Below are 13,700 nucleotides of genomic sequence, written 5' to 3'. Positions count from 1 at the left end.
CCGAGTGGCCTAATTCTGCTCCTATGTCTTATGGTCTTATAGTCTCCCTCAGTGTACCCGAACAGGCGCCGGAATGTGCAACAGGCGACGGGGTCCCTCGCGATGCGTTTGGCTCCTGATCTCTTCTGTTATCGGAGCACGCCTCACGTTACCTGATATGGACGGGAAATGGGTGTTGGGCAGGAAGGGATAGGACATGGCCCTGCAGGGTATGCACCTCCTCCATGTTTGGCTCTGGGGGACAGAGTCCACATGCTGAATATTGGCGATGATGCGAAGTGGGTCCCGAGCAATTGTTGCTCAGACAGGGCTACTGTTTACATATGGGGCCAGGAATCAAACCGGCACCTGGACCATCTCCGCATTCACGCATCCATATTGAAGAACACTTCACACTAAGGGCAGTGTAAATCATTGATCACCACAGTGATGACACTGAGCAGATGATCACCATGTGGCTTCACTTGCTTGTTGATGAGACCATCAATTCACTAGACACGTGCTTTGAGATATGAACAGTGGTTTTAATCTACTTACTACAGAGCTAGCCTGTTACACGTTGAACTCTCGATGAACTGGTTGGCTGGCTCTGGGCATCGATATTTATACAGCAGTCCAGGGGGAGGAGGCATGGGCGGACCCAAGGGTGGAGCCCTGTACAAACTCCTAAGCATTCCCAGAGCTACTCCCCCTAGTGGTCGGGCAACGCAACTGCGCTTACAATCGTACGGTCTCATATATATATCACAGTGTGAATTACAGTTACATTCACCACACTTGTGTCAGCTCTTCAATCCAGTTGGTCCAGTTCCCCTCCTCTTTCTCCATAGCCCCGAAAATCCCCATTTTTAAGTCCACAAACTTATATTAAAACAATCCCAGTGCTAGGGATTCTGGATTAATTGAAATGTTCAAGCCTGCTGTCGGTATATTTTTATCCGGTAAGCAGATCAAAGAGCATGGACCAAAAACAGATCAATAAGGTCGAGATCAGCCATGATCGAATTGAAGAGTGGAATCAGCTGGAAGGGATTCGATGGCCTATTTCTGTTCCTCTACTTGTCAGATCAGTCGGGCCATGGTGTCTGCAACGGAATGGTGGAGGAGCAGACACAGGGAAGAAATCCTGACAGCTACAGGAAATCATTTATTTACCATTTTAAAATAATCCAATAGATAATGGGAAAGGTGCAAGTTGGAGGAAGTGCAAAGATCTGAAACTAAAGTGTGGGATGTTGGCACTGAAATGCCAATTGATGGAAAGGTTTACTGGCATGTGGCAGTGAGCAATGCGCTACTTGCACTAGTGAATTATTCATTCTTTGGAATTGATGACAGAGGCCCCATGTTGCTAAGGTCTCAAAAGACTTATGTGAAATGCGAAATCCAGACAGAATGTCACTTTCTCAGTGTTCTGTTAAAAAAAAAAGTTAGGATAGCTTCCAGGGTCCAAATTCCCAGCTGGATCAGAAACTGGAGAAAGTGCTGGAAATGCAGGCAGACAGAAACCATAGTTTGATGTTGATGTGAAGGTGAAAGTCTTCTGTTATGTCATATGCGATGACACTGCTTTTCCACGTTCTCTGCTGTAATATGCCAACATTCTAGTCCTATCTGCCCTGGCAAGTCCTGCTCAATCAGTTGTAATAATGGCCAACCAGCTGTGGGGGATTATGGGGTGGGGGGGGGGGGGGGGGCGGAATGATGATGGGGACGGTGAAAGAAAAAAGATTGACGCTTGACATATTCTGAATGACTATAACTGAGATCAGCAAAAGATGGCTGGGTGATGCCATGGTCCATTTGAATGTCAAAAGTGAAAGGAAAGATGGATAATGAGATTATAAACTTTGGAAAAGCCGTATTTCCAGCATGGAACCTCACTAGACAGCAGCGTAATTTAGCTGTGTGCTGCTTCCCTAATTTGTGTTGAGACTGTTTCCCTGACTCTTCTTTCTTCCCAGGACTTTCCATAAGGTTAGATATGGTCTGCAGACTGAGATGAAATGAAAATCGCTTATTGTCACGAGTAGGCTTCAATGAAGTTACTGTGAAAAGCCCCTAGTCGCCACATTCTGGCGCCTGTTTGGGGAGGCTGGTACGTGCTGCTGACCTGCCTTGGTCTGCTTTATAAGCCAGCGATTTAGCCCAGTGTGCTAAACCAGATCCTTCTCAGTAAAGTGCATGAACTGCCTGTGAATGTCTGATTGGCGGCAGCAGCTGTTAGCGGGGTCCCCGAGGCCATTCCCCCCTTCCCCCAACTGGACTGTGACCTGTCAGTTCATCTGAAACAGGGCCATTAGCAATGTCCACCCTTCGGTCTCTGCTGGTGATGTAGTTTCCTTCCTGTTACTGAGCTCTAGGTCCTGTTGGGCTTGGTTGTGATGCTGTGCGCTCACATCGCTTATTGGGTGAGTCGTTCTGTTAACCTTCTGTCGACCAAAGCAAAATGAATGCATTGTGTATATTTCCTCCTCAGTATGGATGCTCCTGTTTCCTAAAACATTAAACTGATTTTCTCTGAATATTTTTCTCCATTTCATTTTCTGATTTATTTTCCTTCATATATTTAATTCTAAACGCAATTAAAAAATATGGAAACAATTACATTATTTTCTCTTCCTGCTGTGTCTTACTCTGGTATGCATATTAATAATACTGTTTCAACCTCATATTGTATAATGTAATGTATATTCCCTTCACTTTTATTAGCACACTGGGCTAAATCGCTGGCTTTTAAAGCAGACCAAGCAGGCCAGCAGCACGGTTCGATTCCCGTACCAGCCTCACTGGACAGGCGCCAGAATGTGGCAACTAGGGGCTTTTCACAGTAACTTAATTGAAGCCTACTCGTGACAATAAGCGATTTTCATTTCATTTTAATTTTTTCAGTCATCTCCGTGCTACTATCTTCTTCCCCTCTGCTGCCTTTTCTTCCACTCTCCTGTTTTTTTCTCTCATTCTCTCTTACTCTCACATGTGCCTATCTCCATTATCTATCATTCTTTTTTGAATTCCCTTTCTGCATCTTTCCTTTCCAATGCTTGGATCAAGCAGACCATATATTTGTACACACAGATTAGATTAATATTGCATATTCATTCTGGAGAAATTTAATAGGTGTAAAATGAGCTATTTCATTTTCAACAGTGTAGGTCATGGAGTAATTTTGTTTTTACGACACCAGCTCCAGTGAAGACTATTGTCAATTTAAATCTCAGGAAAAATTTCTGAGTTTTGCTTTGAAATACCAGCATCAGGAAAATGATCCTCGTTTTTTGTATTTAACATGGCTCGCTTAAAAGGAAAGCTATATAATTAGAGAAGTGATACAATTAAACCTGATATGAGGCTTCCATTAATGTGACCGAGTAACCATCTGAAATGCATGACAGCGACATAAAAAGTGAGTCAAGCTCAGATTTTTCTCTCCCTCCCAGAGGTGAAGCTTTAAGCCACTGCCTCACACCTGTCTCTCACTGAGGCCTCATTGGACAGGATAGTTGTTCTTTCTGTGATGGAATGGAGGCAATAACACTGGTGCATCTGTTCTTCTTGTAACACTTCCCGAGGTGATCTGCATTTCAATGTTTACATATCTTGAGACATGAACTTAATGGACCAAAAGAGTGAACGTATCCGACCCTTAACAGCTGAATATTTGCAGCGCACAACCCTGGACATACTGGATCAAGGAAACAAAAACCCTGAGACACGTTTGCAATGTCATTCATCAACATCTTCATTCAGTTCGACACAAGTACTTAACTATTAATTCATAATTAATTGTGCAGTGAGTGACCTATGAGATGATTCCTAATTAAAACGGAATCCCTGTTGGCAAAGATTTTGAGGTTTACGAGAACAGATGGCTTTGTCTGTTCTTGCTGGTAGAACTTCAATTAGTGACCAGTTGTCTTTTAACTTCAACATCTGAAATATGTTTCCTAATCATTTTTCTTTTCTACATTTAGGCTTCGCCGGTGCGAGGTGTACATCAGAGCGAAATGATGGCGAATTCAACAGAGACAAATGAATCTCTCAGCAATCGAACCGATGAGTTTGACACCGAAAGAGGGAGTTCTTACAAAATGGTGGAAGTGATCTTCATTGTCATTGTGACGGGATCTTTAAGTCTAGTGACCATTACGGGGAACATTCTGGTCATGGTTTCTATAAAAGTAAACAGACATTTACAAACTATTAACAACTACTTTATTTTCAGCTTAGCATGTGCTGACTTGATTATTGGTGTCTTCTCGATGAATCTATACACCATTTACATTGTAATTGGATACTGGCCGATGGGTCCAGTGGTGTGTGATTTATGGCTTTCTCTAGATTATGTTGTCAGTAATGCCTCGGTCATGAACCTCCTTATCATCAGCTTTGACCGCTACTTTTGCGTGACAAAGCCTCTGAGCTACCCTGTGAAGAGAACAACAAAGATGGCAGGGATGATGATAGCAGCTGCTTGGGTGCTGTCATTTATCCTGTGGGCCCCTGCCATTCTCTTCTGGCAGTTCATTGTCGGGGGGCGAACGGTTCTTGAGGGCGAGTGTTATGTACAGTTCTTCTCGAATCCAGCTGTCACTTTTGGCACTGCTATAGCTGCTTTCTATCTCCCCGTAATTATCATGACGGTTTTGTATGTGCACATATCTCGTGCCAGTAAGAGTCGAATCAAGAAAGATAAGAAGGAGCCTGAATCAAGCAAGGGCACTGTTTCTCCCAGTTTAGTGAAGGGTAAAATAATGAAACCAAACAACAACAACGTCTCCAATGCTCCTGATGATTTGCCGCATGTCAAAATGCAAAATGGCAAAATAACTGGTGACTTGGCAATTGATAATTGTGGCCAAGGAGAGGAGAAGGAGGTATCCAATGAGTCAACGTCCCTCAGTGTAGTCCCCTCAAACCAGAAGGAGGAAGGGGCAATCCAAGAGAGCACACACGTCACCACTACACAAAGCCGTTTCAGGATGGAAAACTCTAAACTCTCCTGCCTAAAGCTTGTTAGCAATTCTCAAAAGGTTGACTACTGTGGCACCACAATAGAAATCGTGCCAGGTAACAGCAAGAATGGGAGCGACAGAGAGATCCGAGCAGCTCAGAGGATCATTAAAATGACCAAGACCCCCGCTAAGAAGAAGAAGCTAGCTGTAACCCGAGAGAAGAAGGTGACTAGGACCATCCTGGCTATTCTCCTGGCATTTATCATCACTTGGACTCCATACAATGTCATGGTGCTCATTAACACCTTCTGTTCAATCTGTGTCCCCAACACAGTCTGGACTATTGGATACTGGCTCTGTTACATCAACAGTACCATCAACCCAGCCTGCTATGCATTGTGTAACGCTACCTTCAAAAAAACCTTCAAGCATCTTCTCTTGTGTCAGTATAAGAACATTGGTGCGACAAGATAAAAACAGCTACAAGCACAACTTTCTGGACATTTTATTCATATTGATGAAGGTGACTTTCATAATATACATCTCAAAATATATGTGAGTAATATATTAATTGTGCCAGACTATGGGTCAAGTAAACATCCATTAACTGTAATATTGAAAGCACATTTGAATAATATCCAATGAATTGTAATATCTTATAAATGAAGGGTGTGCTGATTATTAGAATGTATTTGAGTGAACTGGAAGATGAATTTGCCCAAAACGTAAGCACCATAGAATATAATATAAGCATGTTTAGAGAGGAATGTTCACTTTTACAACATTACTCAATATAAAAACATTAATGAGTTATATGAGTGTAATATAACTTAAGACAGTTTCTTCAAATCCTGTAATGCACATGGTGCTTCGAGTGTCTGCCTCCTCGGTTACCGTTTCAACAATTCTGTTTGAGTTGTTTAGATTCTTCAAATGTAGTTTTCAAAATAATGAAAGAGAGAAGAATTCTATTTTAAACTGCAGACATGTCTCCTGATTTTATGGCCATCTGATCCTGCTGATGGCAATGCACCAAATTCGTTCCTCTAAGATTTTCTGATTTTGTTTTAGCAGCATTTCACTCTGCCTCATATTAATAACATCTTAACAGACTCGAGTTCAGTGTTCACTGGAAAACAATAGCCCACCTTTCAGGTAAATTGGGCTTATTTAGACTCGATAGCATCGTGGCCATACTCCGCTATTTTCACCGAGTCTCGTGGTAGTTTGGTGCAAATAGAAGTATTTGATTATAACTCTCTAGAGAAATGAATATGATTTAATGCATTGATGGTTAGAAAGAGAAGAGAGCAAAGGATGATTCTCCAGGGATCTGTGTCCTTTTCCTGTTTTACTTTTGTGCCAAACAGGAATAAACAATTGTTGCAGTTTCCCCATGGGCTATTTGAATGTTTACCATTGCCTATTCACAGTCATCCCTTTTAGTAACATTTCCCAATCAATCATAGCCAACTCACGCCTCATGTCATCGTAGTTTCCTTATATTAAGAAGTCTTACAACACCAGGTTAAAGTCCAACAGGTTTGATTCAAACACGAGCTTTCGGAGCGCAGCTGCGCTCCGAAAGCTCGTGTTTGAATCAAACCTGTTGGACTTTAACCTGGTGTTGTAAGACTTCTTACTGTGCTCACCCCAGTCCAACGCCGGCATCTCCACATCATCCTTATATTAAGATTCAGGACCCTAACCTCAGAAACATGTTATGATCACTCATCCCCAAGGCATCTCAAACAACCAGATTGCCAATTATTCTGTTATCATTACACAATACCTAGGGCGTGATTCAGCCACCACATTGTGCTGGGCGCAGTGCCGGGCTCAATGGCTGAATCCCGTGAGAGCCTCAAATCGAGTCGCGAGGCACCTGACTTGGTCATGCTGGGCGTGATCCAAATCAGCATATTTAAATAAACCATTAAGCTCATTTAAATACCCAGACGCTGCTTTCACCCATTGCCCAGGACACGCCTCCGAGACCTTGATCAGGCGCCGTTCAACACTGATTTCCACAAACATGGACTAGGCGTGATGGCACCTCGGGTGGGGGATCTCACAGGCCATGAGAGACCCCGAGTGGTCCCGGCAGGGTAGTGCCCTGACACACCCCCTGACACCTGAGCTCCTTGACACTGCCAGCCTGGCACCCTGGTTAAGCTCAGCTGGCTGGGCCGCTGTTCTGTGATGCAGAGCAAGGCCAGCAGCGAGGGTTCAATTCCCGTACTGGCTGAGGTTATTCGTGAAGGCTCCACCTTCGCAACCCTGCCCCTCACCTAAATTGTGGTGACCCTCAGGTCAAATCACCACCAGTCAGCTGTGCATTTTAAAAGGGTAAAGCAGCATATGGTCATTTGGTGACTTACTATACACAACTCCCCCTGAGGTGTGTTGCCTCTTTGTGTTTCTCAGTTCTACCCATACAAATTCCACATTGTCAGAGCTAATGGGCTGGGTTCCCAGTTCCAACTCTGACTGACACGTGGCACTGGAAGAAATTCTAAGATCCAACTTCTCAAATAGCTCCCTATATTCTGCTGTTATGACCTCATCCCATTTTTCTACTCATATTGTTGGTACCAATGTGTACCACGACCACTGGCTGTTCACCATCCCCCTCCAGGATGTCCTGTACCTGCTCCTAGACATCCTTGACCCAAGCACCAGGGAAGCAACACACCATCCTGGAGCCTCATTTGCGGCCACAGAAATGCTGATCTATTCCCCTTACAATTAAATCCCCTGTAACTATCTCAATCCCACACTTTTTACTCCTCCCCTCTGAAGCAGAGCCAACTGCGGTGCAACAAATTTGGCTGTTGCTGTATTCCCCTGAGAGGCCATTCCCCTCAGCAGCATCCAAATTGGTATATTTGCTTTGCGGGGGAATATACACAGGAGATTTCTGTACTGCCTGCCTCGCTCTCTTGTTCTGTCTGGTGGTTACCGATTCTCCCTCTGCCTGTGGACCCTGAGCCTGTGGCGTGACCACCTCTCTCTAAAAGTGCTATCCACGATCATCACCGCCCTGTGGATGCTCCACAGTGACTCCAGCTACGGCTCCAGTTCCAAAATCCAGCTTCTGAAATCCGGGTTTGCAGGAGTTGCAGCTGGAGACACGACCTGCACACACGCTGGTAACGGGCCCTAGAAATATTCTCAGCTCCCTCATGGAGCAAGAGGAGCACACCATGGCTTGGAGCTCTCTTTCCATGACTTGCCCCTTTAAACTAAACCTTAGGAAGATACTTGATATCAGATTATATTCAATTCTTTATCACCCTTCTTTCCGGGCCCTCATTATTAGCGAATATAGCCCTTAAAAACTATACACCACAATACATCTTCTCAAACTGTAAGTGACAAAAGTAGTAATGACTTACCTGACCTTACCCACTACTTACCAATCAGCTCTCTCCCTTCTATCCCCGACTGCTGCAGCAGGCAAGACCAGTCTCTCTCTCTCTCTCGCCTCCAAATTGCCAACACCACATTCACTCTGGCTGTGTCTCACACTGGATGGGAAGATGAATCAAATCAGTTCTCTCATCCCCTCCCGGTGTATCTGAAGCTCAACTATACTCTGCTCCTGCCCGGACTGAGACTGAGCTCCGCTCCTGCCGGGACTGAGACTGAGCTCCGCTCCTGCCCGGACTGAGACTGAGCTCCGCTCCTGCCGGGACTGAGACTGAGCTCCGCTCCTACCCAGACTGAGCTCCGCTCCTGCCCTGACTGAGACTGAGCTCCGCTCCTGCACGGACTGAGACTGAGCTCGGCTCCTGCCGGGACTGAGACTGAGCTCCTGCCGGGACTGAGACTGAGCTCCGCTCCTGCCGGGACTGAGACTGAGCTCCGCTCCTGCCGGGACTGAGACTGAGCTCCTGCCGGGACTGAGACTGAGCTCCGCTCCTGCCCTGACTGAGACTGAGCTCCGCTCCTGCCGGGACTGAGACTGAGCTCCGCTCCTGCCGGGACTGAGACTGAGCTCCTGCCCTGACTGAGACTGAGCTCCGCTCCTGTCCGGACTGAGACTGAGCTCCTGCCCTGACTGAGACTGAGCTCCGCTCCTGTCCGGACTGAGACTGAGCTCCGCTCCTGCTGGGGCTGAGACTGAGCTCCGCTCCTGCCGGGACTGAGACTGAGCTCCGCTCCTGCTGGGGCTGAGACTGAGCTCCGCTCCTGCCGGGACTGAGACTGAGCTCCGCTCCTGTCCGGACTGAGACTGAGCTCCTGCCCTGACTGAGACTGAGCTCCGCTCCTGTCCGGACTGAGACTGAGCTCCGCTCCTGCTGGGGCTGAGACTGAGCTCCGCTCCTGCCCGGACTGAGACTGAGCCGCTCAGTCTCAGTCCCGGCAGGAGCGGAGCTCAGTCTCAGTCCCGGCAGGAGCGGAGCTCAGTCTCAGTCCCGGCAGGAGCGGAGCTCAGTCGGGGCAGGAGCGGAGCTCAGTCTCAGTCCCGGCAGGAGCGGAGCTCAGTCTCAGTCCCGGCAGGAGCGGAGCTCAGTCGGGGCAGGAGCGGAGCTCAGTCTCAGTCCCGGCAGGAGCGGAGCTCAGTCTTTTTCGCTTCACCTTCTCCTGTTTGCACCCAACTCCCTGTTTTCACCCAAAAGCACTCTCATTAGTCACAAGCCTGGTTAAAGTTATGAACCTGGTGATGCAGTTCATTGAGCTCAGCCAAGGACCTCTGGTATTTTAAATTAAATCTAATTTTTCCTCTGTTGCGTCTCTGGGTCAAGTGGGGCTGGAATTGATTGTGCACTAGACCTCGGGGTCATCACACAATACAGCGTCCACAGGGAGAAGATCAGTTTCCTCAATATGTCTGAGAATCAGTGCCTCAAGAAGCTTCTTTCATCACTGCAGGTCACTGCTGACATCTGCAATTTCCAGGACCAGCACCAGGTGAGAACAAGTGGGCCACAAGGTCACTGGAGGGACAACCTCCTGAGTCTCAGGCCCTGACCAAGTAGTGTTGCCTCAATCTGCTGCATGTAGAGAAAGCAAAGGGTAGTGTGAGTGCTTGTAGTGGCTTGTGTGTAGATGAGGGAAGGATCATGTGAAGTAGGATTGTCAGAGGGCTTTACTTTGAGAATGAATGCGAGCATTGACTATTCCACAGTTATAGAGATTGGATGAGAGGAAATGAAATGAAATGAAAATCGCTTATTGTCACGAGTAGGCTTGAATGAAGTTACTGTGAAAAGCCCCTAGTCGCCACATTCCGGCGCCTGTTCGGGGAGGCTGGTACGGGAATTGAACCGTGCTGCTGGCCTGCCTTGGTCTGCTTTAAAAGCCAGCGATTTAGCCCAGTGAGCTAAACCAGCCCCTGGAGGTGAAGGTGTGCTGTCCTGAGGAATGCTGTGCAGGAGAATTCTGGTCAAGTCAGCTTGTGGAGTCTGCCACCTGAAGGGGTTACACCACTGACCTTTCCTCCTCAGGCCCTTCGGTCACCTTGGTACATTGTCTCCAGATTGGAGGAAGTACGTTTGTGATGTTGACTCCCTGAGTCACTTCCATCTACACCTGCCTGGCAGGAAAGGCTGTCCTCTTCTTCCTGTCCTTGGGAGAGGGCATTTCACTGCAATCCCACAACTCCTGCAACAGGGCATCCAGGTAAGAGACTCACCTGCAGGCTTACCCATTCCTGTGTTTGCTGCCATTCCTGATGGTGAGCCCTTGTGACCAATGCTGTGATGCCTTTAATTAGAAATCCTACCTTTAGATAAACATGATGTGTTATCCCTCGCACTCCCTCCTGGTTGGTTAGGGAGTGTGGAGATGAGATGTTATTAAGCTTGTTCTGCAAAGAGCAAAGATCAGGAGTGTAAATCAGTCAGCTAGATTTCGGCAGAGACTGAGATAAGAAGAGTCTGTTCAAGGCTGTAGTTCGATAACCTTTCACCAGACTTTCTTAGCAAGGTTCCTTCAACAGCCCCTTCCAAACCTATGACCACTGCAATCTAGAAGGACAAGGGTGGCAGATACCTTGGAGCCTCACTCACCATCCTGACTTGATAATATAATCACCGTTCCTTCACTGTCGCTGGGCCAAAATCCTGGAACTGCCTTTCTAACAGCACTGTGGGTGTACCTACACCACATAGTCTGCAGCAGTCCAAAAAGGGGCAACCCACCACCACCTTCTCAAGGGCAATTAGGAATGGGTCAGCAACCGCTGACGCACCGGCGCATGCGCGGACTTCCGCCAGCCGGCAAAGGCCTTTCAGCAACGACTGGCGGGACACCAAAGGCTGTTCGCACCGGCCAGCGGAGCGGGAGCCACTCCGGCACGGGCCTAGCCCTAAAAGGTGCGGAGAATTACTTACGCACCTTTGGGGATGTCCGACGCCGGAGTGGTTCACGCCACTCCTTCCCGCCGGGACTCCGTGCCCCGCCGGGTAGGGGAGAATCCCGTCCATGAAGTTCATTGTTTCAAAATGTCTCTTTCTGTGATCTTTTAATGCTGGCTCCTGTGTGATATTCATTGTTAGCTCACAGCTGCTGGATTATTGAGAGAACATCTAACCCTCTTCATTGACTTGACATTTCCAAAGATTGTTTATATATTTCAAGGTAGCCGGATATGCTATCAATTTCATTGTTACCTCTCCCACCAACATGCTGTAGATTGGAATCGGAATTACCTGTGTTGCCAGTTTTCATCCATTACCAGATGAAGCCTCTGTGATGGGAGGATGGCACCATTGGGATGCCATTGTGATGGGAGCATGGCATAAGAACCTAAGAACTAAGAACAGGAGTAGGCAATTTGGCCCTTCGAACCTGCTCTGCCATTAAATGAGATCATGGTTGATCTTTTGTGGACTCAGCTCCACTTTCCCGCCTGAACAGCACAACCCTTTATTCCTTTTAATTTAAGGATGGCATCATTGGGATGCCAATGTGATGGGAGGATGGCACCTTTGGGATGCCAATGGTGGACAAAAGAATGAAACTTATTGCCTTCTTCACCTTGATTCGCAGCATAAGTTCTGCCAGCCAATCGGAGGCTGGCGGCTCTTCTGTACTCAGCAACGTGACCAAGTGATGGCTGCTGCCAGTAATTTACCCAGCCGAGACCTCCGATTGGGCAGGAATCTAGGCACAGCTGAGCGGGGTGGATGCGGGGGTGATCACAGATGAGGGAATTGAGTGGGGTTGAAAGTAAGAACAGGGAATGGACGAAGGACAAAGCTGTGCCTCTCACGAGATTCAAAATGCTTGAAACATCTGGCAAGATTTAATGGAGTCTCGAGAGACATTGTGATCTGGATATTGTTCCCACTGGCCGAGATCCAGACCTGCATATTGAAATGAGCCATTAGTCATATATAACTAATTGCCCACTGAAAAACACCCCACTAAACGCCCCCGAATCCGGACATAGAAATGTTTCTCATCAATCGCACCCCACATGTTTGTGAATAACCAGAGACGCCAAACTTGAGATAACAAGCCAAGAATATTTGAGCAGCTATATTTATTCCAACTCTTCATCACCTTGTGTTGATAAATTCTGAAATAATTATCTCTGATTTCAAAGTGTTTATACTGAATTATGGGCTACATGTCTCTCAATGCAAATGATCAACACACTCCTTCTGTAATTATGGTAAACTTTGTTTATTGATACTTCAGTGAATATAACATCTGTTAGAATGAAAGATCGCCTGGTAGAGTGATCATTATTGAAATAGTTGCCACTTTGGAAGTTTGTACAGGGTATTTCCATGAGGTCTTTGCAAATGAATCATCAACAATATCTTAACATAGAAATACTATGGGACAATAGGGCTAATGAAATGTGTTGCTCCATATGTTCCACATTGTTGACTTCCTTTCCTTATCAACACATTGTGGTTAAGTGACATGAAACCAATACTGGCTTGTGTTACAGGCATCCCATTTTAACACATTCTCAAAAGTGTCCACACCAATAGATTTCTATTAATGACCATTCTGTTGTGCGCCCATCAACATCTTCAAAATGCATGGACAAAAAGTGCCATAATGTCACAGTTCGGTGCAGTTTCCATTCTCTTATGTATTGGAATAAAAAGAAATGACTGTTTTTCATTTCATATTGCATAAACTAGTCAAGACTGTCTGATTAATGAATAGTATTGTGGATTTCAGCATTAAGTATAAATTCCCTTGTCTTCATGCCACCAATTATTTTTATTTAGAGTTTAATATTTGCATATATTATCAAGAGGGGCTGTTCTGTGAACATGGCAAGGTCCAGACTGTTACGCATCAATGCGCCAGCTTTCTAGGAGCTGGTGAACATGGGCAGTGCTGTGAAAATCTCACACTGAAGATTACACCACACTCTGGTGATGGATCCAGCAGGCGACGATTCTCTATTGGTTGAGGCCCTAACGTGTTTGACTCTTAGTTCAGTGGGGAGGGAATACGGAATCTCCATAAATATACAGACATCTGGAAATATCTGCTGGGAAAACTTCACCAGAAATGTTACTGTCAGTCCTTCCAGTTGAAAAGTATTGAAGATGGGTGAAAACATACAGATCTGCATGGAAACGCCAAACAGTCCATAGTAAATTTTCAAATTATTATAATTAGGACTGACATTAGCAGTTTAGTTCTATCATTACTTGGTCAAGTTAAAGACCCAACATTCTGTTTCCCTTACAGTTTGCACATGCGCCGGTAGATCATTAACAGACACTGATTCTATTGGGGCATGCTTCGTATTTCAATAAGTGA

At 46.0% G+C, this 13,700-nt stretch overlaps 1 protein-coding gene across 1 annotated transcript in view; it reads left to right on the top strand.

Moving 5' to 3' along the window:
- The window catches only part of chrm2a (cholinergic receptor, muscarinic 2a), a 75,689-nt gene extending 69,212 nt beyond the window's left edge, over nt 1-6,477 (top strand). Inside the window, exon 2 of the mRNA XM_038781286.1 lies at nt 3,975-6,477. Coding sequence (XP_038637214.1) covers nt 4,008-5,429 — 1,422 coding nt within the window. The 5' untranslated portion in view covers nt 3,975-4,007 and the 3' untranslated portion in view covers nt 5,430-6,477. The remainder of the gene's footprint in view (nt 1-3,974) is intronic.
- Nucleotides 6,478-13,700: the final 7,223 nt, after the last annotated feature.

Source organism: Scyliorhinus canicula, chromosome 20, assembly GCF_902713615.1.
Source record: "Scyliorhinus canicula chromosome 20, sScyCan1.1, whole genome shotgun sequence".
Classification (NCBI taxonomy): domain Eukaryota; kingdom Metazoa; phylum Chordata; class Chondrichthyes; order Carcharhiniformes; family Scyliorhinidae; genus Scyliorhinus; species Scyliorhinus canicula.
This window is presented reverse-complemented; position numbering and strand designations above follow the sequence as displayed.